Source organism: Malaclemys terrapin, chromosome 3, assembly GCF_027887155.1.
Source record: "Malaclemys terrapin pileata isolate rMalTer1 chromosome 3, rMalTer1.hap1, whole genome shotgun sequence".
Classification (NCBI taxonomy): Eukaryota; Metazoa; Chordata; order Testudines; family Emydidae; genus Malaclemys; species Malaclemys terrapin.
Genome location: NC_071507.1, coordinates 70,715,479 through 70,740,130, shown reverse-complemented (window position 1 = coordinate 70,740,130; position 24,652 = coordinate 70,715,479). Strand labels below are relative to the sequence as shown.

Below are 24,652 nucleotides of genomic sequence, written 5' to 3'. Positions count from 1 at the left end.
AGCAGTCCATATACCATATTGATATGAAATGCTACTGTAAATTTTAATTATCTTTTCAATCATTAAAATCTTCTGAAAATTAAAATAGCTTATGCACTTATGCAGCAAATTTACTTACCAAGGAGGTGATCACCAGCTAATGCTAGAAGCGTCAACAGTGAATCACCGTTGGCGTCTCTAGGTCATCTTTGTTTTAGCTGTGTCTGTTAATTCATTTCCACAGTTTTTCTTCTGTTAGTTTTGTGCCAAATATTCATTTACAGCTGTTCTCAAACCTGGGCAGGGGGTTTCATTCACCCCGGCTATCTTTTGAAAACTCAAAAGTCTTTAACATGTTATAAAGATTTAATTTGAGGAACTGTGTTTTAAAACAAATCTGTAGAATTATTCCATTGAGATAGACACAGCCTCACAATGACTCTCTTTATTGTGAACAGTCCTTAATACCATTATAACAGCTATCTATGGCACTTATATAACCCCCATTACCATAGATTTGAGCACTTCCCAATCTTTAATGAATTTATCCTCAAAACAACCCTGGTGATATAGGGAATTATTGTTACCATCTTACAGACATGGAACTGAGGAACAAAAAGACCAAGTGAAGGAAGTCTGTTACAGAAATGAGAATTGAACCTGGGTCTCCCAAGTTCCAGACCTAATTTATCATCTGTTCCTATGCTATCACAAAAAAAAAAAAAAAAAGATTTTGGCCAGAGCATAAAAAAATTAAGTACTGTTTTCATGACCATGACATTGTTATTAACCATTGTATATAAAGCTGTCTAAACAGAGAGTGGGGAAGGCTAAGTGAGGAAGGAGAGAATAGGGAAAACGAGATGGTGGAATTGTGACATTTTACAAGTGAGTTTAAATAAAGGACTCTCATTCAAGACTACTGACTACTTGTTCTTGTCAGTTAAAATTCAACAATGACAGTATGTGTCCTGTCATGTAAGTCAGGCAGCTCTACACTAAAAAGTTAAATTGACCCAACTATGTCGCTCAGGGGTGTGAAAAATCCATAGTGACAGAGATAAGCCGACCTAACCCCTGATTTAGATGGTGCTAGGTCAGTGGAAGAATTCTTCTGTCAACCTAGCTGCTGCTTCTCGGGAAGGTGGATTAAGTATAGCGATGGGAGAACTCCTGTCACTGTAGTGAGTGGCTGGCTAGACTGTACTGCTGCGGCTTGCCGTTGTAGAGGTTTAAGTGTGGGTGTAGCCTCAGGGTATGTCTATACTACGAAATTAGGTCGAATTTATAGAAGCCGGTTTTATAGAAATCGGTTTTATACAGTCGATTGTGTGTGTGTCCCCACATAAAATGCTCTAAGTGCATTAAGTCGGCAGACCGCGTCCACAGTACCGAGGCTAGCGTCGACTTCTGGAGCGTTGCACTGTGGGTAGCTATCCCACAGTTCCCGCAGTCTCCGCCGCCCATTGGAATTCTGGGTTGAGATCCCAATGCCTGATGATGCAAAAACAGTGTCGCGGAGGGTTCTGGGTACATGTCGTCAGGCCCCTCCCCCTCCGTCAGAGCAACGGCAGACAATCGATTTGCGCCTTTTTACTTGGGTTACCTGTGCAGACAACATACCACGGCAAGCATGGAGCCCGCTCAGCTCAGCTCACCGTCACCATATGTCATCTGGGTGCCGGCAGACGTGGTACTGCATTGCTACACAGCAGCAGCTAATTGCCTTTTGGCAGTAGATGGTGCAGTATGACTGGTAGCCATCATCGGCTATCTGGGTGCTGGCAGAAGTGGGGCTGCATTGCTATACAGCAGCAGCTCCTTGCCTTTTGGCAGTAGATGGTGTATTACGACTGGTATCCATCATCGTCGTATTCCTCCGTGAGTTCGGTCAGAGGCACCCAGGCAGACATGTTTTGTCTCCTGGAGACTCAGTCCTGCCGGCAGTCCTATTGAACCGTCTTGACGATGATGGCTAGCAGTCGTAATAGAGTATCTTCTGCCAAGCACCCAGAAGATGCCGATGGCTATCAGTCATGCTGCACTGTCTGCTGCCAGCTTAAGATGTAAAAAATAGATGGACCAGATTTGTTCTGTATTCATTTGCTTCCCCCTCCCTCCATGAAATCAACGACCTGCTAAACCCAGGGTTTTGAGTTCAATCTTTGGGGGGGCCATTCTGTGTGACAGTTGTTTGTGTTTCTCCCTGAAGCACAGCCACCTTTGTTGATTTTAATTCCCTGTATCTGTAAGCCATGTCGTCACTCGCCCCTCCGTCAGACAATAGTTTTGCGCCTTTTTTCAGCCCAGATGCCATAGCACTGGGATCATGGAGCTCGCTCAGCTCACCGTGGCAATTATGAGCACTATGTACACTACACACATTGTCCTGGAGTATATGCAGAGCCAGAACATACCAAAGCAAAACCAGGCGAGGAGGCGATTGCAGCGATTGCAGTGCGGTGACGAGAGTGATGAGGAAATTGACATGGACATAGATCTCTCACAAACTACAGGCCCCAGCAATGTGCAAATCATGGTGTTACTGGGGCAGGTTCATGCCGTGGAACGCTGATTCTGGGCCCGGGAAACAAGCACAGACTGGTGGGACTGCATCGTGTTGCAGGTGTGGGACGATTCCCAGTGGCTTTGATACTTTCGCATGCGTAAGGGCACTTTCATGGAACTTTGTGACTTGCTTTCCCCTGCCCTGAAGTGTCAGAATACCAGGATGAGAGCAGCCTTCACAGTTGAGAAGCGAGTGGTGATAGCCCTGTGGAACCTTGCAACGCCAGACAGCTACTGGTCAGTCGGGAATCAATTTGGAGTGGGCAAATCTACTGTGGGGGCTGCTGTGATCCAAGTAGCCAACGCAATCAAAGACCTGGTGATATCAAGGGTAGTGACTCTGGGAAACGTGCAGGTCATAGTGGATGGCTTTGCTGCAATGGGATTCCCAAACTGTGGTGGGGCGATAGACGGAACCCATATCCCTATCTTGTCACCGGAGCACCAAGCCACCGAGTACATAAACCGCAAGGGGTACTTTTCAATGCTGCTGCAAGCCCGGGTGGATCACAAGGGACGTTTCACTAACATCAACGTGGGATGGCTGGGAAAGGTACATATGCTTGCGTCTTCAGGAACTCTGGTCTATTTCAAAAGCTGAAGAAAGGGACTTTCTTCCTGGACCAGAAAATAACCGTTGGGGATGTTGAAATGCCTATCATTATCCTTGGGGACCCAGCCTACCCCTTAATGCCATGGCTCATGAAGCCGTACACAGGCAGCCTGGACAGCAGTCAGGACCTGTTCAACTATAGGCTGAGCAAGTGCCGAATGGTGGTAGAATGTGCATTTGGACATTTAAAAGCGTGCTGGCGCAGTTTATTGACTCGGATAGACCTCAGCGAAGCCAATATTCCAATTGTTATTGCTGCTTGCTGTGCGCTCCACAATATCTGTGAGAGTAAGGGGGAGACATTTATGGCGGGTTGGGAGGTTGAGGCAAATCGCCTGGCCACTGATTACGCGCAGTGAGACACCAGGGCGGTTAGAAGAGTACAGCAGGGCGTGGTGCGCATCAGAGAAGCTTTGAAAATGAGTTTTGTGACTGGCCAGGCTACGGTGTGAAACTTCTGTTTGTTTCTCCTTGATGAACCCTCCGCCTCCCCCCCCCAGTTCACTCTACTTCCCTGTAAACTAACCACCCTCCCTTCCCCCTTCGAGCACCACTTGCAGAGGCAATAAAGTTATTGTTACTTCACATTCATGCATTCTTTATTAATTCATCACACAACTAGGGGGATAACTGCCAAGGTAGCCTGGGAGGGGTGAGGGAGGAGGGAAGGAAAAGGACACACTGCAGTTTAAAACTTTAACACTTATTGAAGGCCAGCCTTCTGATGCTTGGGCAATCATCTGGGGTGGAGTGACTGGGTGGCCAGAAGGCCCCCCACTGCGTTCTTGGGCATCTGGGTGAGGAGACTATGGAACTTGGGGAGGAGGGCTGTTGCGGCGGTCTCTGCTCCTGCTGCCTTTCCTGCAGCTCAACCATACGCTGGAGCATATCAGTTTGATGCTCCAGCAGCTGGAGCATCGACTCTTGCCTTCTGTCAGCAAGCTGATGTCACCTATCCTCTTCAGCCCGCCACTTCCTCTCTTCAGCCCGCCACCTCTCCTCTCGTTCATATTGTGCTTTTTTGCACTCTGACATTGACTGCCTCCACGCATTCTGCTGTGCTCTGTCAGCATGGGAGGACATCTGGAGCTCCGAGAACATATCATCCCGAGTCCGCTGTTTTCTCCTTCTAATCTTCACTAGCCTCTGTGAAGGAGAAACATTTGCAGCTGGTGGAGGAGAAGGGAGAGGTGGTTAAAAAAGACACATTTTAGAGAACAATGGGTACACTCTTTCACGTTAAATTTTGCTGTTCATATTACACAGCACATGTGCTTTCGTTACAAGGTCGCATTTTTCCTCTTATATTGAGGGCCTGCTGGTTTGGTGTGAGAGATCACTCACGCAGTGCCAGGCAACAGATTTCGGCTTGCAGGCAGCCATGGTAAGCCACAGTCTTTTGGCTTTTTTAACCTTCTTAACATGTGGGAATGGTTTCAAACAGTAGCGCCCTCATTTCCCATACCAAGCACCCGTTGGGTTGGCCACTTAAAATGGATTTGCAATGTAAAAGGAGGGGCTGCGGTTTCCGGGTTAACATGCAGCACAAACCCAACTACCCCCCCCACACACCCAATTCTCTGGGATGATCACTTCACCCCTTCCCCCTACCGCGTGGCTAACAGCGGGGAACATTTCTGTTCAGCCGAGCAGGAACGGGCACCTCTGAATGTCACCTTAATAAAATCACCCCATTTCAACCAGGCGACCGTGAATGATATCACTCTCCTGAGGATAACAAAGGGAGATAAGGAATGGATGTTGTCTGCATGCCAGCAAACACCGGGACCGTACGCTGCCATGCTTTGTTATGCAATGATTCCAAACTATGTGCTACTGGCCTGGCATGGTAAAGTGTCCTACCATGGCGGACGGGATAAGGTACCCCTCCCCAGAAACCTTTTGCAAAGGCTTTGGGAGTACATGAAGGAGAGCTTTCTGGAGATGTCCCTGGAGGATTTCCGCTCCATCCCCATACATGTTAACAGACTTTTCCAGTAGTTGTACTGGCCGCGATTGCCAGGGCAAATTAATCATTAATCATTAAACACGCTTGCTTTTAAACCATGTGTAATATTTACAAAGGTACACTCACCAGAGGTCCCTTGTGTGCCCTCAGGGTCTGGGAGCATGCCTTGTGTGAGTTCGGGGGTTACTAGTTCCAGGTTCAGGGTGATAAACGTATCCTGGCTGTTGGGGAAACCGGTTTCTCCCCTTCTTTGCTGTGAGCTATCTTCATTGTCTTCATCATCATCTTCCTCATACCACGAACCCACTTCCCTGTTGGTGATTCTCCATTGATGGAGTCAAAGCACACGGTTGGGGTAGTGGTGGCTGCACCCCCTAGCATGGCACGCAGCTCCGCGTAGAAGCGGCATGTTTGCGGCTCTGCCCTGGACCTTCTGTTTGCCTCTCTGGCTTTGTGGTAGGCTTGCCTTAGCTCCTTAATTTTCATGCGGCACTGCTGTGCGTCCCTGTTATGGCCTCTGTCCTTCATGGCCTTTGAGATTTTTTCTAATACTTTGCCATTTTGTTTACTGCTACGGAGTTCAGCTAGCACTGATTCATCTCCCCATATGGTGAGCAGATCCCGTACCTCCCGTTCTGTCCATGCTGGAGCTCTTTTGCAATCCTGGGACTCCATCATGGTTACCTGTGCTGATGAGCTCTGCGTGGTCACCTGTGCTCTCCGCACTGGGCAAACAGGAAATGAAATTCAAAAGTTCGCGGGGCTTTTCCTGTCCACTTGGTCAGTGCATCTGAGTTGAGAGTGCTGTCCAGAGTGGTCACAATGAAGCACTGTGGGATAGCTCCCGGAGGCCAATAACGTCGAATTCCGTCCACACTACCCCAAATCCAACCCACAAAGGCCGATTTTAGCGCTAATCCCCTCATCGGAGGTGGAGTAAAGAAACCGGTTTAAAGGGCCCTTTAAGTCGAAAAAAAGGGCTTCGTCGTGTGGACGTGCCCAGGCTTAATTCGATTTAACGCTGCTAAATTCAACCTAAACTTGTAGTGTAGACCAGGCCTCAGTTTGCAGACAGGACTTTTCCTTGAACAGCTCTTTACTTCTTGAACCTGCCCTCTGTTTCAGGGGCAGAAAGTAGGTGAAAATGGTATTCCTGGAAAATCTCAGAGAGAAACAAAAGAAATCTTTCCATGCCGCTTTTCTTTAATGGTATGGGTTTGCTGGATCATCTCTTGTCTTGTTGCATACAAGAAATAGCTCTCATGGTGATAGAATGTTTTCACAATAAACTGTTTCACAGAAATCAAATGCCTCAGCTTTACTTCAGTGTTTAATCACCTGCGAAAGAAATTTATTTCCTCATATATCAGAGGGGGGTAGCCGTGTTAGTCTGGATCTGCAAAAAGCAACAAAGAGTCCTGTGGCTGTTAGTCTATAAGGTGCCACAGGACTCTTTGTTGCTATTTCCTCATATATTTCTTCTAAGTGATCATTCTCTTAGGTAAGCATAACTTGTAATATCTCTTTTCTGAAGAAAGTTAGATGTCCAGGCTTGTACAGTCAGTCCCTTTATCAGTTCTTTATCATTCTCTAAGGGCTTTGTGGTTATCTTAAGAAGCAGGAAAGGGAGGCGTAGCACAGCTGTACTGAGCTGAAGTACTTCAGAACGGAATGTTTTTCCATGCTCTTTTTAAGTGTTATGGATTGAAGCTATCAGAATAATAAATAAATAAAAAGATCTGAATCAAAATCCTGATCAGATACCAGAAGCCTCCTTATGGTCTTAGGAGTTTAATTTCCATTTAAACAACAATAAATACAGGCATAAAGGTTTAAGATGAATTATGTAAGCCCTTTAGCCATAGCCATTACATTCTGCCACAAAAAATGAGCTGCTGTTCTCACTTTGTTTTATGGGCTCAGTGTAGCCTGTTGTTATTGTAGCTGCCAAATAAAAACCAGCAAGCCATGCAAATGAAAATATAATATTTTATGCTTTTATAGTCTCAGGATAAACAACCATGTGCAATTTTACAATTTTTTTTCCAGTTTGCACTGTCATGCCTCAACCTTCAGGAGACTTTGACTATGGAAGGAGAAACCTTCTCCTCTTTGGCAGCTTCTCAGTTTGGATCCCTCAATCTCCTTTGGCTCGACACAGCTACCCTCTAATGGGCTGAGAGAACTGTTCTACAGTTTTCAACTTCAACTTTGTCACAGACTTCTCTTTAGGATGACCAGATGTCCCAATATTATTGGGACTGCCCCAATATTAGGGGCTTTGTCTGATATATGCAACTATACGCTCCCCTTGAAAAAAAAGTGTTTCGATTTTTCACACTTGCTATCTGGTCACCCTACTTGTGTTTCTCTGCCATTTGTAGCTTTCTAGCATTATGAAGAAAAGAGGGATTATGGGTCTTTTCATAGAATGAAAATACTGTTGATTTAAAAGTACAGCTGCTCCCCAGGTTACGCAAACCCGATTTACGGAAAAAGTTCTGTAAGCTTTTTTTTTTTTTTTTTTTTTGCGTAATTGTCGGGTATACAAGCCCGACTTACGCAAAATTCAATGTACGCAAGGTGTTCCGGAACAGAACGCTTGCATAAGTCGGGGAGTGTCTATATTTCCAGCCTTCAAATTCTTCCAGACCTCAGTGTCTACCAACTAGCACAAATATCCTGTGATTTCTTTGGAGACGGGTTCCCATGAGATTTGCAGCACTCAGTGAATGTTTTATTTTATGAATTATTTTATTTATTTTATTTTATGAATTACCTCAAAAGAGAACTGCAACTGCAGAAGAGTAGCCAAGGCATATGATGCCATATTCAATATATCTGGGACAAAATGCATAACATCATGTGTTAATATGCGCAAGTAACACTGGTTGTGTGGCCTGGAGGAAAAGGATGCAAGAAGGAATCGAAGTAGGGCATCATCTCATCCAGGAGATATGGAAAATAGTAATGTATAATGGGCACGAGTTAAGGTACTTCAACCTAATTGCAGCAGAGAGCCACTAATACAACAAAGAATAGGAGCTTATGTTGACAGTTGAATTGAACCCAGAGTACTAACACATGACTTTTACTTCATGACCCGTGCCCTCAGATCACATGGCTTCACTCCCCTTTGCCATGTACCTTCCTTTCCTTTTGCACAGCTGTTGCCTGGTCTATGTATATTTTGTAACTATAGCCACTACATTTTATATTTTATGCTTCACAGTGGGAGCTATGTTGGAATTCTGGCACCCACTTTTGTGCATAGATTTTTACGTTTTTTTCCTCTTTCCACACCTTTTACACAAGATGATAACATATGGCCTTGGGTGATTAAATGATTTAGTCAATGAACTGAGCAGAAAGAACAGGCTGATTGGAAGAAGACAGCTTCTGTTTAGGCACAAATGTCTTTGTAATCAACAATAAGAGGAAAGGAAATACAGAAGAAGCACAAGAAAATTTAATTGGGTTTTGTTTAAATATTGTATTTTTAAGGTGTGCCTTAAAAAGTGAAATAGTAGTGTGGCCACAATAAATTAATTATAATTTCTGTAGTATGCCCTCCATTAAATGGAACAAGAGGCAGATGTACACAGATGTGTGCACCAAATATATGGAGACCAAATGCAAAAATAAGTTAACAGTAGTTCTTTCTTTCTTTCTTTCTTTCTTTCTTTCTGTAAAGCTAGGTCTGACTTTCTTTTGACTTTTGAACAATCATTCCTGCAGAGCTTAATGTTCAGTCAGCATACTAAATGAAAAGCACTTCATGCTTTTGTACTTTTTAATAATGAAGCAAATTACAATACGCATCAGGTAGATATGCAGCCTCAAAGGGAAATGGAAGATGTTACCCAAAATTATGTTGATCAGTCTGGAAACTAGCAGCCAGGTCATTCTTGTAGGCCAAGATAAAATATTTTTGTATTGGTTCTGGTGGTGATGAGTTATCCTTACAGTAGAACCCCTATTTTACAAACTAACTGGGGACTGAGTTCATAAAAACCACAACGTTCATAAAATTTAACATCTCAAAATTACAGTAAGTACATGCCCCAGTTGCAGTATGGTGCATCGCATCACTTTCACCTTGTCCTTCAAACTACTGTAAAGCAATTTGCAATGCATTGAAGGCATCAGCACATGGAAGGATGTCAACTTGTTCTTCATTAACATCGCTTTCATTATGGGATTTCCCTCCCTCCTGTCACAGGGTACTCGCTCACCACGGGTGGTGTCTCCTCATGGCTGCTCTAAGGAATAGCTTTCTTCCAGGTCTGACACCTCCCCTTGTGGTCTCTCAACCCATTGTCCTCTCTCTTACTCTGCAGCTCCCCTCTTGCTCCAAGAGCAGTAGTTTCCTCTTCCTGATGCAGCCTGCTGGCCAGTTCACTATGTGGTTTTCCCTTCCAGGGTATAGAATCTCACCGGACCCATCAATGGCTGACAGGAGAACTCAAGCCTGCTCACTACTCTGGGTTCCAGCCCTGGAAGTCTACAACACGCCACCAATGTCTGCTCAGTCCCCAACTTTGCTACTCTCTCCCTGGGCTGCTTCTTAATCCGCCTTCCACAAGCTTTCTTTCCCACTTGTCTGCTGGGTACACCCTTCCCTCAGGGCCAGGCTCCCAGGGTCCTACTCTTCCCTTGGGTTCCCTCCTTCCCTCTCTAATGCATAGATAGCTCAGCCCACACCTGCTCAGCTGAGCTCCAAATTCCAAACAGGAGTTGCTTCTCCAGCCTAACCCCCCTATGTGTGGCCTATCTCACTAATTGGCCCTTTTTCAGCTTCCCTCACTTTTTCAGGGCTGGTGTGGAGTGAACACCCCATCACACACCCTCACAGTGGGAAAATGTTTTGTATAACTGGTCCTTTATAAGATTGGTGTTCATAAAATCAAGGTTTGGTTGTATTTGGTGAAAGTGACATTAATATTCAGAGACGAATTGTGCTAGACTCCAGTTTTCAAGTCTCCAGCCATTCAGTCTTGAGATGACTCCATTGTTCTAGATAACCATTTTGCTCACGCTATGGTACTTGATCCCGTGCATAAAGAATGGGTCATTTATCTCAAAAGCTGTCCCCACATAAAGTAGCAGCTGTTATTTAAAGACTTGCAAGTCTGTACACCAGAAAAGGGTAGCAGAACTGGGAGAAAGTACACCAGCCCATCATCAATCATAAATATTGGTCTTTATGAGTAATCACATGGGTGCTGGTGCTGGTCATGGTAGTGGAGAAACTTTATCTCATGGTGCTGCTATTCCCCCACATTATACCATGTGAAAGGAGAGAGAAATTTCTGACCAGTTATGCTGAGATGAGCTCTTAACTGAGCACATCCTGATGACTTATCCAGCATAGCTAAAGCTGGTAAGAATTACTGATCCAGTCAGACTGGCACAATATACTATACACCAGGGGTTCTCAAACTGGGGGTCGGGACCCCTCAGGAGGTCACGAGGTCATTACATGGGGGTCGCAAGCTGTCAACCTCCACCCCAAACCCCGCTTGCCTCCAGCATTTATAATGGTGTTAAATATATTTAAAAGTGTGTTGAATTTATTAGGGAGGGGGGTCGCACTCAGAGGCTTGCGATGTGAATGGGGTCGCCAGTAAAAAAGTTTGAGACCCACTGCTATACACGTAGCCAATTCATGCAATTCAAAGACTGCATTATATTACCTTGGAGATCCTCCAACCATGGTTCCCCAGAGAGACAATTCAGTTCCATAGTGACATCACTTCACCATCATGCTTGAGGTTGGATTCAGAAAATATTTAACTTTTAATTTTTCTGAAAATCAAACTGTCATCAATTAACTTTTGTTGTGGCTCAGAATAAAAATGTATGAGTGTCAGCAGCACCAGTCCTAACTTTCATTCTCTGGGATCAGAAAATAGAGAGCGGCTCTGCTGTCACCTCTACTTCCATTTTACTACAAACATTTCTAAAATAGCTTTCACTATACTGAGGTACCTGTTTCTGCTTTCCTTCTTAATCAAACCAGCAGCAATACCTCATTGGTAACTGAGTCTCATTGGACTGAGATGATCCATACAATATAGATACAAGACAACTGGCCTGAGTGGTTTCAGTCCATTGTTTATTCTTTTCTAAGAGCAAAGTAGAGGGAATAAATGGTAATTATGGTACCTCACAATACACCTAGACAACAGATTCAGGGGCTTCTGCAAAAGAAAATAACAAAGTCCATGAAGTATCCAGAGGTTCCAGGGATTGTCAGAGGGCGCTATCAACTATAGAATTGTGTTACAATTAGAAGAAAAGATTAAAAACTGTCGAACAGAGAGTACAAGCAAAATGTGCTAGTTGATCAGGAAAGTATTGAAGGTCAAGCCTTTAAAGGGCTTCATATTATAATGGCAATGTTTTAAAATTACTTACAGGTTTGGCCCTCAGTCTTGTGTTTTTACCCTAGACTTTTTGTGACTCAACATTACCCTCTTTGTACCCACCTTTAGAACAGAATTTGATCTTGTACAGTCTAATGCTGTATACTCAAGCGATTTCAAAGCCCTTAGCAAAGTAATGAATTAAATCTGGGTATTACACTAAGTGCAGGGAAACATGGCAGCTACAATACAACATGCTCAGCAATAGTTCATCATCCACTGCCTTTGAAGTTGGAAGCAGATCTTTTTTATGTTGAGAAGTAATGGTGAGCCATGTGGAGGTTCACCATTCCTCTTTTCAAAACATGACACGGGATCTCCAACTTCGATCAGAGACAGACAAAGAGGATCTCGGTTTTAATGAATTATTAGAAGGACAGGACCTTTAACAGAGCTGGAACCCCTCCCATGGTACTACTCTGCAGCGTCAGCACTGGTTATGAGCCAAAGGCCTTCAGGCTTACTTGTTGCCTGAAGGATACAAACTAAAGTCAGCAGGCACAAAGGTGCAAGAGCTTTTCCCAGTGTTGCACCAAAACTGTAGTATATTCTCCCAAACAGTATTTGTGCAATAAATGGGATTAATTTCTTATTTTATAATAAATTGAAAACAGTCCTATTTTCTCTGGCTTATGAATGTTCTTAGTTTAAATTTTGTGATTTTGTATAGTACCTTGGGATGCCTGACATGAACAGTGCTTTATAAATGTACATAGGAGCCAGATGTATTGCCAGATGTTTATGTCCCTTTACAGCAAATCTTCCCAACCCTTTCCAGCTGAACAACTCCAGTTTATATTTAAAATTTTGTACAGAGACTCAATTAGTCCATTGGCTTCAAATGAATTACTCACATCAGTTAAATTACACATATATAAGTATTAGGAAGATAAGGCCTTAGTGCACTAGACAGACAACTGAAGATATAACATACATCAAGAAGGAAAATGGGGAGGAAGGACATGGGTTTCAGCCATGATGATATGGTTACTCACTTCAGGCATACATATTGGCAATTCAAATGTATGTACATGCATGTGTTTACGTAAAATATAGTTTAAATGTATCTGTGTAAATACATGTAAAATATGTTTAAAATATATAATATAAAAATAAATGTAAATCCATTTTTAGCAAATGCTTTTGAAATTAGTTTTTAATGTTATTTAAATTAGTTTTAAGAGTTATATGAATTAGGTGAGGGTGCAGGCTTAGCAAAAAGATTTTGGAAAGGCATTCCAGACATAGGAGAGAGGCACTAATTTTTGTCAAGAGAAGATGAAAGGGTGTCCGAGAGGAATTGATGGGGTGAGGTGAGGGGGAAGAGACTAGGTTTGAGCTGTTGGGCCTTGAAGACAGGGATGCAATGCATAACACAATGTGGAGTCCATGGCATGATTCAAAAAAGGGACAGGTTACCTAGTTGAAACAATAAGCAAGTAAGATTTTGGTGGCAGCAGTTTGGATGGGCTGGAAGGGTTTGAGATTAGTATAAAAAAATCCAAGGCGTCTGCAGTAGTCAAGATGGAAGGTAAGATGTTTATGAGCAATCTGCCCACGAGAACCTAAAGAATAGGGTGGATTTTTGTAATGGTTGTGGAGGAAAGAGAAGCAGGATTATTACAAGATGGGCACCTGGACTCCAGATGCTACACAGTATGCAAAGTGATGCTGTCAAATAAGCTAGCCAAAATAGGACTTGGTGTACCTTTTTTATAATGCTGTAAGTTAGTGAAGTGTGCTTTCCAGATGAAATAATTATACAAAAATTTATATAAAAAGAGACATATTTTCATTCCATTTTGGATTCACATAATATAGCTGTTTTCCTTTTGATTCTTGTTCTATTGTTACTTTTGTGCACTTTTCTGTCTACATACATTCATACTGGAGTTATATGCTATCTTTTAACATGAAATGGTGGGGGGGAAATCACACACACACATGCCCCGCAAACTACTTCTTTGCTAAGAACACACTATTGTTGAAAGATGCACAGAAAATGCCATTCAATATCAGCCTACACATAGTGAGGGTTTATGGTGAATGTGAGCAGGGCCTTTTACCAGCTGTAGTAGTCTTGGTGATTTCCAACATGTCTTGGCAACTGTCCTGTGTTTACCAAAGTCCTCAGCTGTTCAAGTCTGGCCCCTGCTGCCTTTGATTGTTATACATATTCTAACCCACCACAAAGCTGTGTGGAGCTGTGACACCAAGCCTTGTCCTTGTTGCTGTGGCCCAACAGCAGGCCTGAACAATCCCTACCCCCGCATTGTTTTCACTCCCCATTGAGCCCGGACAGCACCAAAGTCCCTGGCCTCACTTCTAGTGATCGTTCTTGCCATAGGGGAAAGCATACACTTTGCCAGTGGATTATTTAACTGTTTGCTTAAACAATAGTAGAATTCTGGAGACTGGAAATCCTGAGTTCTGTCCCTGGGTCTGGGAAGGAAGTTCGATCAAACAGAGGAAGGACAACCCAGGCCCATAGATTTGGTATATTCTGTCTCAAAGGCAACTTGGCTGAGTAACAGAGGTCTGTTACATTACAAACTTGGGTTTAATTCTAAGTTCTGCCTTAAGTGACCTCGGGCAATCTCTTGTAGAATGTATTTATAAAATGTGATAGGCTAATATCCTATCTTCTAGAACTAACCTTGCAAGGTCATTGAGTCCAGCCCCCTGCCTTCACTAACAGGGCCAAGTACTGATTTTGCCCCAGATCCTTAGGTGGCCCCCTCAAGGGCTGGGCTCACAACCCTGGGTTTAACAAGTCACTGTTCAAACCACTGAGCTATCCCTCCCCCCTAGTTGACAGCCTTTTAAGTTAAGGTATAAGGCCTTGGTCAGTAACTCGGGCTATGAGGTATATAGAGACATGAATATCAATTAAGAGAGGCGGGACCAGAATTTATGCTCTCCTGGCTCCTAGCTCAGTGCATGTCCCCCTAGGTTACAGGATATCTGATGGGCAACTCCCAGGAGGTATGTATTGGTGGCTCTGCACCCCTTCCTCGTTCACACTGCTCTGTTCCACTGTGGGGGAGGCAGGCCCCATCCCTTGCTGCTGATCTGAGGCTCCCATTCAGCAGGGTGCTGGGAGCAGCCATGGTGCACTGGCCTGCTGCAGGCCAGACAGCCACCCTATCCCAGAGGCAGAGGGTTACAGTGGGGCAGATCCATGAGCTGCCCCTGGCCTTGCCCCTCATCTAGGAACCCCCCTCCAGTCCTACACTGTCCTATAGTGCATTACGCCTGGCCCGGCTCCTCCTGCTGTCTCAGCCCCAGACCCAGAGTGAGGCTATGCGGGGGAGAGGGGGGACAGCACTGATAATAAAGCCCGGCCCCCTCCCGGCACGAAGAACTCCGCCCCATCTCTTGCCCCGCCCCTTCCCTGCGCGCCGTGAACCACCCTTCCTTCCGCCTTTGCGCCGAGAGCTCCGCCCTCTTCCTTCTGATTGGTCAGAGGTGAAGGCCTTTCGTCTTCCTTCACTGGGCGACAGTCCTTGTCTGTCAACACCTGTTTGCCTCTCTGATTGGAGGAGGAGGCGGAGTGGGTAGGCTAGCCTGTCAGTCAGTAACGGAGAGGGAGGGGTGGGGAACATCTGGGTGCCGCAGCCCTGGCCCGTCTGTGCCGCCGCCGCCGTGCGTGCGCCCGGCTTCCCCCCCCCATTCCCCGACCCCCCCGCCCGGCTGGCTCCGGGCTCCGCGCTGTCGCTGGTGCCATGGGGAGCCGCTGAGCGTGGGGCCCGCTTCGCTCCGCCGGCTGCCCCGCTCCTCAGCTGCCAGCGGGGGGGAGGGGTGGGGAGCGGGCGGCGCAGCCGGGGGGCGGGGAGCCGGGCGGGGGGAGGACGAGAGCCCGAAGCAGCAAGTGAGTGAAGAGGCGCCGGGGCAGCGGCTGCAGGAGGCGGAGGGAGCCCGGGGACTTAGGGCCGCTCCGGAGTGTGTGAGTCCCGCTCTCCTCCCCTCCCTTCCCCCCCCCCACCCCCGCCGCTGTGAATGGGGCTGGCACCGAGGGGGCGATTTGGGGCGGGCTCAAGTTGAAGAGGAAGAGGGGGCAGCAGGTGGGGGGGATTAGGGAGTGACATGGGGGCAGGCGATGTAGCGGGGCTGGTCTTGGGGGGCAAGTGGGGCTGGGGGCAGGTGGCGCTGGGGGCAGGTGGCGCAGTGGGGCTAAGGGGCGCTGGGGGCCAGGTGGGGCTGGGCTGGGGGGCAGGCGGTGCAGCGAGGAACGAGCCCCTTGTGTGTGGTGGGAGCAGAGTTAGTTGATGTCCCTGGGCTCTGGGGTGTCCGCGCAGCTGTACAGAGGGGGGAGCGCAGCAGCCCCACGCAACAGACTTGCTGCTCAGCGCTTCTGGTTACTTTTGTTTTGTTGCTGCTGCTGTGACCTAGGTCTGTTTTTCCTGCACGTTTGGCTGCTTCCTTCCCTCGGCTCTGAGCGCTGCCGCTGCTTCTGTTTTTTGTCTCTTTGCTTTGTATGTTCTGTTTTGGCCAGTGCACATTATATATGTACACACAAGGGAGCAGAATGAGTTAGAGGTGCTTTTATCTGCAACCTTTTGCAGCACTTTCTGAGAATCAGGGGGGAAATACTTTCTATAAATAATAGTGACAGATTCTCCCCTAACCCTTGGTAACTGACTGGTCCTAGAATTGTATAGTAACTGGGGAGGTGCTGTAATTAGTTGGTAGCTGATGAGGGGAAGATGTGGTGAAGCACTGCTGAGAAGTTGATTTCATGAGCATCTTATCTTGAGTCTGGTTCATGTGATAAAGAAAGTTAGGCTGACGACTTGCTCTGTCCTGTTTGACTTCTTTGATTTTGATGATTGATCACCACATCCCATTTTAGATCTCCACATGGTAATTCATTACCTAAGACCATTGCTTTTTCAGACTGATAGGAGGCCACTGTCTTTCTCCCACTCCCTTGAATGTGTATGTGTGCAGAGATGTATTTGACATTCACAGATGTCAGCACAGTGAACACAGCACAAGTGTGTCCAGCTTAGGTTGCAGAACTGTTTTGTCAGCCTTTCAAAATATCAGAACTGAACTTAAGAGCTTTTTACAACAAATGTATTAGACATATATTTGACAACTTCACAAGAATATTACAAAGTAGACTATAAAAGGTTTTGGAATGGGGCAGAGGGGAGATAGAATATCTTTTCTGACCTGGGAAGTAAGATCACATTTCCAGGTACAAAATGCACAACAGTTCAATTTAAGCTATTTCCTGCATTCCTGACCTTTAATTTTATTTCACTGTTCTGAAATAATATAGTCTTAAGGGTTTCTCAAAGAAAAGTCCAACTTCAGTGTTGCGTGATATTTATGCATCAGAATAATAATGACAGTCCAAGGAAACATACATAAATGATCTACAGTATAAGCAGTGGCTAAACATGAGTAAAATAATGCTTTAGCAAGGCTGACTGCCTCGGTCATGGCATGTATTTAGATTGTTAGGTTACTATCTCTGCTGCTTACCCCCTCCCCCCTCCAAAAAAAGTTAAAGGTAATGACGTTGAAGTGGTGGACTATAAGTTGAGTTCAGTAGATTTAGTTAAAAATATCATCTTTGTAACTGAACCTCTGGGTTCAATAAAAAACAAATCAGTGTGGATTTCCTGGATAGCCCTGTAGCTTGAGTATGCTGTCAATATATAAAGCAGTCCACCATCTTTAGACAGAAGTGTTGCTATCCCATAAATACAGTAGAGCCCCATATGTTTAGGATTTTCAATTTTTTTTCTGTTAGAAAGTTTGAAAAAAAGAGACTTTGAAGTATTTTGTTTATACTAACAGAAGAGAAAAGTTCTCCTAAGAAAAAGCTGGTGGCAGGAGTGTAGAGGAGTAGCATATGGCATTAAAAGGAGCACAGCTGGAGGTAGCATTTCCATCTGAACATGATGTCAGAGCAGCTGACAGCCTGCCATCCCTCAGCCTTTTATTCTAACACACAGACAGGGAGTTAGTGTGTGCAGATCTGTGTGTGGAGAAGGTATCTCATTCCTCTCTAACATCATCTCCACTTTGCATCTGTCTCTCTTAGTCTGCTTTTTTTCCACCGATCTAACAGACCTGGAGCCAGCAAGACTCAGAGGAAAGGACTTAATCAGGTTTATGTGTACTAAAGGTAGGAGTAGTAATAGATTAGATACAGCATATTTCTGTTTTGATGTGTTTATTTAATTTCAGAAAAATCACATTACTTTTCTAACCAAGTTTAGGGATAATATATGAAATTGAGTATTAAATGGATAAGTGTACTTTCTTCAGTTGAAAAGCTTAGGATGTAGCAGGAGAGTATGTGTTCCTGTGCATGTTATCAAAAGAAACTTTAATTTTATATATATATATATATATATATATATATATATATATATATATATTATATATATATAATCATTTTAAAGCATTGAGATAACAAGTTCGCTCATCATTTCTGACCAAAATTGAGAAGATTTTAGTTGCAGACAGTATGAGGGTTCTGGTTTCTATTTTGTATTATTTTTTAAGGGTGATAAAGCAAAAATATGTTTTGGAATGAAATATGAAAAGGTATATAAAAATAATGTTTTGTGAATTCTACCATTAAACTTCATGTTTAAAGATCCAGCAGCCTAGAACTACAAAAGCATACAGCTGTACTGTCTGAAAGATAGAAATCAGTTGTGTGTTAAAAACTTTTGTCCCCAGGAGAATAGCTTGACTGGTTTCCTCTTTTCTTTCTCAGATGCATATTTGAGATCTTTTATTTCAGCATAACAACAATTATTTGAGGGAGTTTTTGTGTTCGCGACTAATTTAGAACTTGTAGATTTGAGCTGCCTGAATTGGCCAGACAGCTGTAATCGCACTCCTCTATTCTTAATCTCTTTATCTGGGCAGCAGCTGCCATATGGCCACAGTCAGCTGGATCAGATGTTTATAAGCTTCCTTCTTCGTCCCTCTCTGTCCTTTCAGCCTCCTAATTTGATCACAGCTACCTTGTGAGCTGCCCTCCAATCTTTATTTTTAGCCCTCTTAAGGATTAGGATTGATGTTGGCTGTGGGGCACTTAAAGTGATTGTATTGTAAATCTTCTTGCTTTATTCCAGCAATGGTATTTTACAGAATATATTTCAGGTTGGGTTGTAAGTTTTAATACATCTTGGATTGTGAGGGATACATATTTTTCAGTAATACATTGCCAATCCCAAAATGCACAATCTGTGTTTAAATGGTTTCATAGAACTTTGCTTTTAGTCACAGAAGAGGGGGAATAGATTAGCTTTTTTAAAAAAAATTGAAATTTTACATTCTAGCTGAGTTTTGACTCTTGCACTTCCTTGATTTTCTCCTCAAGGAAGGTGAGTAGGAAAACAATGCCTTTGGAAGAATAGTATCTGGAATAATTGACACACCCATGCTGAAACACTTTCTTTTAGTTTGGTATTGCAAACTGTAGGGAAAAAGCGTCTTTTAAAAGCCTCTCTCTACAAAGAAGAAAAGTCTTCTTGTATAATCAACGCTTGTTTTCATTTTAGTCTATAGCTTTCTTCAGAAGTTTTACCTGTTAATATAGAATATTTTGCTCTCATATTGCTTGGGGAAAGTTTAAAACCTTAAAAGTATGTAAACATAAGTGTGATAATTTTTTCTTCTTTAAATTTCATAAATCTTTGCTTTTGCTCTCTGTTTGCGATCCCTTACGTATGTTATACCTGTAGATTTTAAGGTAGTAACATCTGTCTTCACGCAGTAAGCTCTCTTGTTGTTGTTGTTGTTGTTACAATTTGACTTTGTAGAGAAAGTTGCTTAATTCTCAAAATACACTTTATTTTCTTTGCTGTGAAAATCCAACTTTTAAACCTACAGTATTTTGAGTCTATTTTAAATCTACTGTTTTAAGTAGCTTAAAAAGGATCACTGAACAGACTTAAGGAACAACAATGATACTTTTAAAAATAATTAGTGATTGCTTTACCTAAACTCTGATCATAAGCAGTTGTGGTCTGCTGTAGTCGAGTCATAAAAGTAACTTTAGTATGTTTTGTGGGGAGTTTAATCATTTTGTATGTGTATTAGTTGTGGTATAGTTGTCACTTGATTAAAATCCAGGGAATTAAATAATAGTTTCTAGAGTATAATTTGTACATGTAGGTTTGCTATATTTCTACCCATATTTAATTAAAACAATCTTTTTGCTTATAGGTTATGAAGACAATATGGAGTTTCCTGATCATAGTAGACATTTGCTACAGTGTCTGAGTGAGCAGAGACATCAGGGTTTTCTTTGTGATTGCACAGTCCTGGTAGGAGATGCCCAGTTCCGAGCTCACAGAGCAGTACTGGCTTCATGCAGCATGTATTTCCACCTCTTTTACAAGGACCAGCTGGACAAAAGGGACATTGTTCATCTGAACAGCGACATTGTTACAGCCCCAGCTTTCGCTCTCCTGCTTGAATTCATGTATGAAGGGAAACTCCAGTTCAAAGACTTGCCCATTGAAGACGTGCTAGCAGCTGCCAGTTATCTCCACATGTATGACATTGTCAAAGTCTGCAAAAAGAAGCTGAAAGAGAAAGCCACCACAGAGGCAGACAGTACAAAAAAGGAAGAAGATGCCTCAAGTTGTTCGGACAAAGTGGAGAGTCTCTCCGATGGCAGCAGCCACATAGCAGGAGATTTACCCAGTGATGAAGATGAAGGAGAAGATGAAAAATTGAACATCCTGCCTAGCAAAAGGGACTTGGCAGCTGAGCCTGGGAACATGTGGATGAGATTGCCCTCAGACTCAGCAGGCATTCCCCAGACTGGCGGAGAGGCAGAGACACACGCAACAGCAGCTGGAAAAACAGTAGCCAGCCCCTGCAGCTCAACAGAGTCTTTGTCCCAGAGGTCTGTCACCTCCATGAGGGATTCAGCAGATGTTGACTGTGTGCTGGACCTGTCTGTCAAGTCCAGCCTTTCAGGAGTAGAAAATCTGAACAGTTCTTATTTCTCTTCACAGGACATGCTTAGAAACAACCTGGTTCAGGTGAAGGTGGAGAAAGAGACTTCCTGTGATGAAAGTGATGTTGGCACTAATGACTATGACATGGAACATAGCACTGTGAAAGAAAGTGTGAGCACTAATAACAGGGTACATTATGAGCCAGCTCATCTGGCTCCTATGAGGGAAGATTCTGTCTTAAGGGAGCTAGATAGAGAGGACAAAGCAAGCGATGATGAAATGATAACTCCTGAGAATGAGAGAGTCCAAGTGGAAGGAAACATGGACAGCAGTTTGCTCCCTTATGTGTCAAATATACTTAGCCCTGCTGGCCAAATTTTTATGTGTCCTCTCTGCAACAAAGTCTTTCCTAGTCCCCACATTCTGCAGATCCATTTAAGCACGCACTTTCGAGAGCAGGATGGGATCCGCAGCAAGCCTGCTACTGATGTCAATGTCCCGACCTGTTCCTTGTGTGGTAAGACTTTTTCTTGCATGTACACCTTGAAACGTCATGAGAGGACTCATTCAGGTGAAAAGCCCTACACTTGCACCCAGTGTGGGAAGAGCTTCCAGTATTCCCACAACCTGAGCCGCCATGCTGTGGTTCACACCCGGGAGAAGCCACATGCTTGTAAGTGGTGTGAACGCAGGTTCACGCAGTCTGGAGACCTTTACAGACACATTCGGAAGTTTCACTGTGAGTTGGTGAACTCGTTGTCTGTCAAAAGTGAAGCACTGAGCTTACCTACTGTCAGAGACTGGACCTTAGAAGATAGCTCACAAGAACTTTGGAAATAATTTTTTATATATATTAATAATATATATATAAATATCTATATAGTTGTGGTACAGTCTAAAAGCAATCTTGTTTCCTTGATCTGAAAGTTTGGCTATTAGCTTGTTTTTGCACTTTAAGGCAGCATGAACATTTCACTAATTTAGCACTCTGAGAAAATGAACTTTAGAAGTAATATGACATAATAAACTACAGAGGATTTTTTTTTTTTTGCCCCTCTTTTTGGAATATAAGCCAGTAAATACTTCGCTGTTAAAAGGAAATCTCAAATTGTAAAAAGATTTTACATTTCTTTATTCTCTTCCACCCCTCAAACACTGCATTATTTTAAGACCCAAATGTTTTTCATTATTTTAAAAATATGAATGTAGAAATCCCCTTCAGTTTTATTAGTTCCTTTACATTTCTAAAATTGTATGAGTCCTTTCTAGCTGTTGGAAACCTGAATGCTTTTAGACCCAAATGGAAAATTTCTGAAATGCTGGATTATCTATTTTTAAACAAGCAGTTGACTTAAAACTTATTATGGCAACTTCTGGATTTCTGACAGTTCCCACTGGAAAAAATAATTCTGAAAGTACACTGGGATCACTGGGACTCTGTTCAGTCTGTGAAGGTTTGCTTGGGATGAAAAAGGATATTGCAGCTTCAGCAGTGATGAACTGTGTGTTTAAAAATGTGAATTACTGTTATTGTATACTGTAATTGATTACATGGGCTGGGGGGGGTGTCAAAGAACTTGGCAGGTTGTGTTGATGCTCTTAGTTGAGTTTTGAAAAGTAAATATTAACGCTACAGAAATGCATGAGTTTCAGTATATTTTTGTCTTTGTTTGCATTGTATAACTTTAATGAGGTGAGTTTAAAATTATTTAATTTCCTTAGGAAAAAACACCACTGAAAAAAACTGGTGTTATGAAGAACATAAATGCACTGTTTTTATTTTATATAATTTAAATTTACTTTCCCACTGTCTTTAAGTTGAATAAAACTTAAGCTACAAGTTGATAATTTAGCAACATAAGAAGGAAGATATTAATGTTTACAAACCGGCTTAAAGATTTGCATGTGCTGTGTGCATTTATTAAAAGAAAACCTAATTGCACAAAATCCACGCCAGCTCAAACTTTAGATGCATACATTTACCCAGATGAGCATTTTTAGAATTCCTGCTGCACAAATTAACAATAGGTCATTCTTATTCTTCTCTCCCCCCCCCCCCTTTCCCCTTTTTGAAAAGATTCTAGGGACTGAAAAAGCCCCAGGCTGAAAGGACTAGAAAGCTTTGATTTGGGGAAAGGGGGGGGGGGGCAGGGGGGGCATAGTGGACTATGTGTATCCAAGCAGCAGAGACTGCAGCCTGATGTGTGGTTTTCATGACCAACACACAGGTCAAAAGCATTTTGCACAGTGTTTGTTTTCCTGTCTTGCACTTACAAATAAGGTCTATGGGAGTAGCATGGAAAACGTTTGCTGTTTTTCCTTTTTCTGCTTTTGTTTAAAATTTGATCGCCTTAACTACTGTAAACATAGCCTATTTTTGTGCTTAAGATACTGAATGGAAAACTCCATTGTGTATTGCTGGACTGTTTTGGAAATATTTGGTCAAATGTGTGTGAAGTTGGCTGTACCCTGTAATGGCATTTAAAACAAAAAAAAGCTGTGAAAATGGCCTTGGAGCATTATCTTTAGTTACTTGAATAGTTTCTAGGTTTTAAAAATACATTTTTATTAATTTAGAAAAGACAATCAGTGTCTGAGAAAAATGGACTTTCTCTTGGATTTTTTTTTTTGTGGTCCTCATGAGTGATTGCTTATTTTCTTTTATTAGTTTCACATTCTTCTTTTGTTCTAAAACTTAGACTGACATCTAGCTTTGACAATCATAGTATGTTTTATTTTCCTGAGGGGGGAATAACTTATAATGCTGTTTAGTTTTGTACTATTGGTGTGTTGGTGAATTTTTAAACTGTGTGCTAACTGCAATAAATTATATGAACTGAGAAATCAATTCCCTTGTCTTTTTTTTCCCCCACTTTTAAATTATAACTATGGAGTATTTTTTATATTGTGTAACTTTATTACTTTTGTACAGACTTCTATTGCTAACTGTGTATGGAATATGTTTTCGGTATGCTTTTGAGCACTCTGTTGCTAACATGCATATATATTTACCTCTCACTTAACATTTAAAAAATTAAATGCTTGTGATTTGAAAGCATTCATCTGTGTGTAGCGCTCTATCATTCTGTAGCGGGGAAAAATATATTTTCTTCAGAGACCTGTGTAGAAACATCCTATTAACTTCCTAGGGATCGCTAATGTTTCCTAACACTGCAAATCTCTAACAAAACAGAAGTGAATGTTATTCTTATGTTTTAAATTTACCCTAAATAGATCTGTCAGACTTGTTCTTTAGTATTCAAGTTTCTAATAGAAAATTAGAGGAGAAAGGAAAAACTTAATTTGAAGCACTGCTTGACTATAAACTGGCATCCTAGGCAATAGAATTATTAGGCATTTAAAATGTCCTGTATTCCAAAATATTGGCTGTACTCCAATCTACTCTGGGTTACTAAAAGAAAATAGTAATCATCCCTCATCTGTCTGGTCTGTCTGTAAATTTCACTTACTGTACAAACCAGGTTATTTTACAAATGCCTGGGATCCCTCTGTCCCTGAACTATTGATTCTTGTAACAGGGTAGTCCTGAAGTGTGTTTCCAAATCTGTCCTATCCTGCTCTGAATAGAACTATGACTGTAAAGTCTAGTGGGAATGTGAGGGTAGAACTGTGGAGTCTGGAACAGGAAAAGGTGAGAATTTGAGAAAAATCTTGTGAAGTAAAAGAAAAGATTCATTAGCACCATCATTTAAACAGGTTTAGCTTCCATATAGACTTGACTAAGTGAGTTTCATCACCTAATATACAGAAATATTTTGTAGATAAATACCTGAACCGTGCAAATTTCTGCATCCAGAGTAACTTATACTGCGCTGTAAGGATCTTTCCACAATCATTTTAATTAAATCTCTTACTAAAGTCTCAAGAGCATTATTGTTCTTTGTGGTCTATGTATTAATAAAGTGAAGTATTTCAAGCTAATTCCTCATGAATTCTTAATGTTAAATTTAGAAATGTAAACAGCTGTTAAATATATACAAAGCCTGCTTAGCAGCAAATTCTTACTACGGTCATAACTTCCAAATTATATAATCTTAATACTTGGTTAAATAATATAAGAGAGTGGTGAAAGGGAAGGTTAATATTACAGCTATTAGGTTTGAAATCCACATAACTGATTAGCATTAGA

The 24,652-nt window shown here is 42.6% G+C and overlaps 1 protein-coding gene across 3 annotated transcripts; it reads left to right on the top strand.

Moving 5' to 3' along the window:
- Positions 1 to 15,395: 15,395 nt before the first annotated feature.
- Positions 15,396 to 23,560, top strand: ZBTB18 (zinc finger and BTB domain containing 18). Of its 3 annotated transcripts, XM_054023517.1 has the most exons (3): positions 15,397 to 15,503; positions 17,616 to 17,699; positions 19,760 to 23,560. In XM_054023517.1, the coding sequence occupies exons 2-3, from the start codon at positions 17,687 to 17,689 to the stop codon at positions 21,340 to 21,342; spliced, it is 1,596 nt and encodes a 531-aa protein (XP_053879492.1). In that variant the 5' UTR covers positions 15,397 to 15,503; positions 17,616 to 17,686; the 3' UTR covers positions 21,343 to 23,560. The 3 variants fall into 3 exon arrangements, with proteins under 3 accessions (XP_053879493.1, XP_053879492.1, XP_053879494.1); XM_054023518.1 differs by lacking the exon at positions 17,616 to 17,699 and having other exon boundaries at positions 15,396 to 15,503; XM_054023519.1 differs by lacking the exons at positions 15,397 to 15,503; positions 17,616 to 17,699 and adding an exon at positions 15,931 to 15,949.
- The last annotated feature ends 1,092 nt before the right edge of the window (positions 23,561 to 24,652 follow it).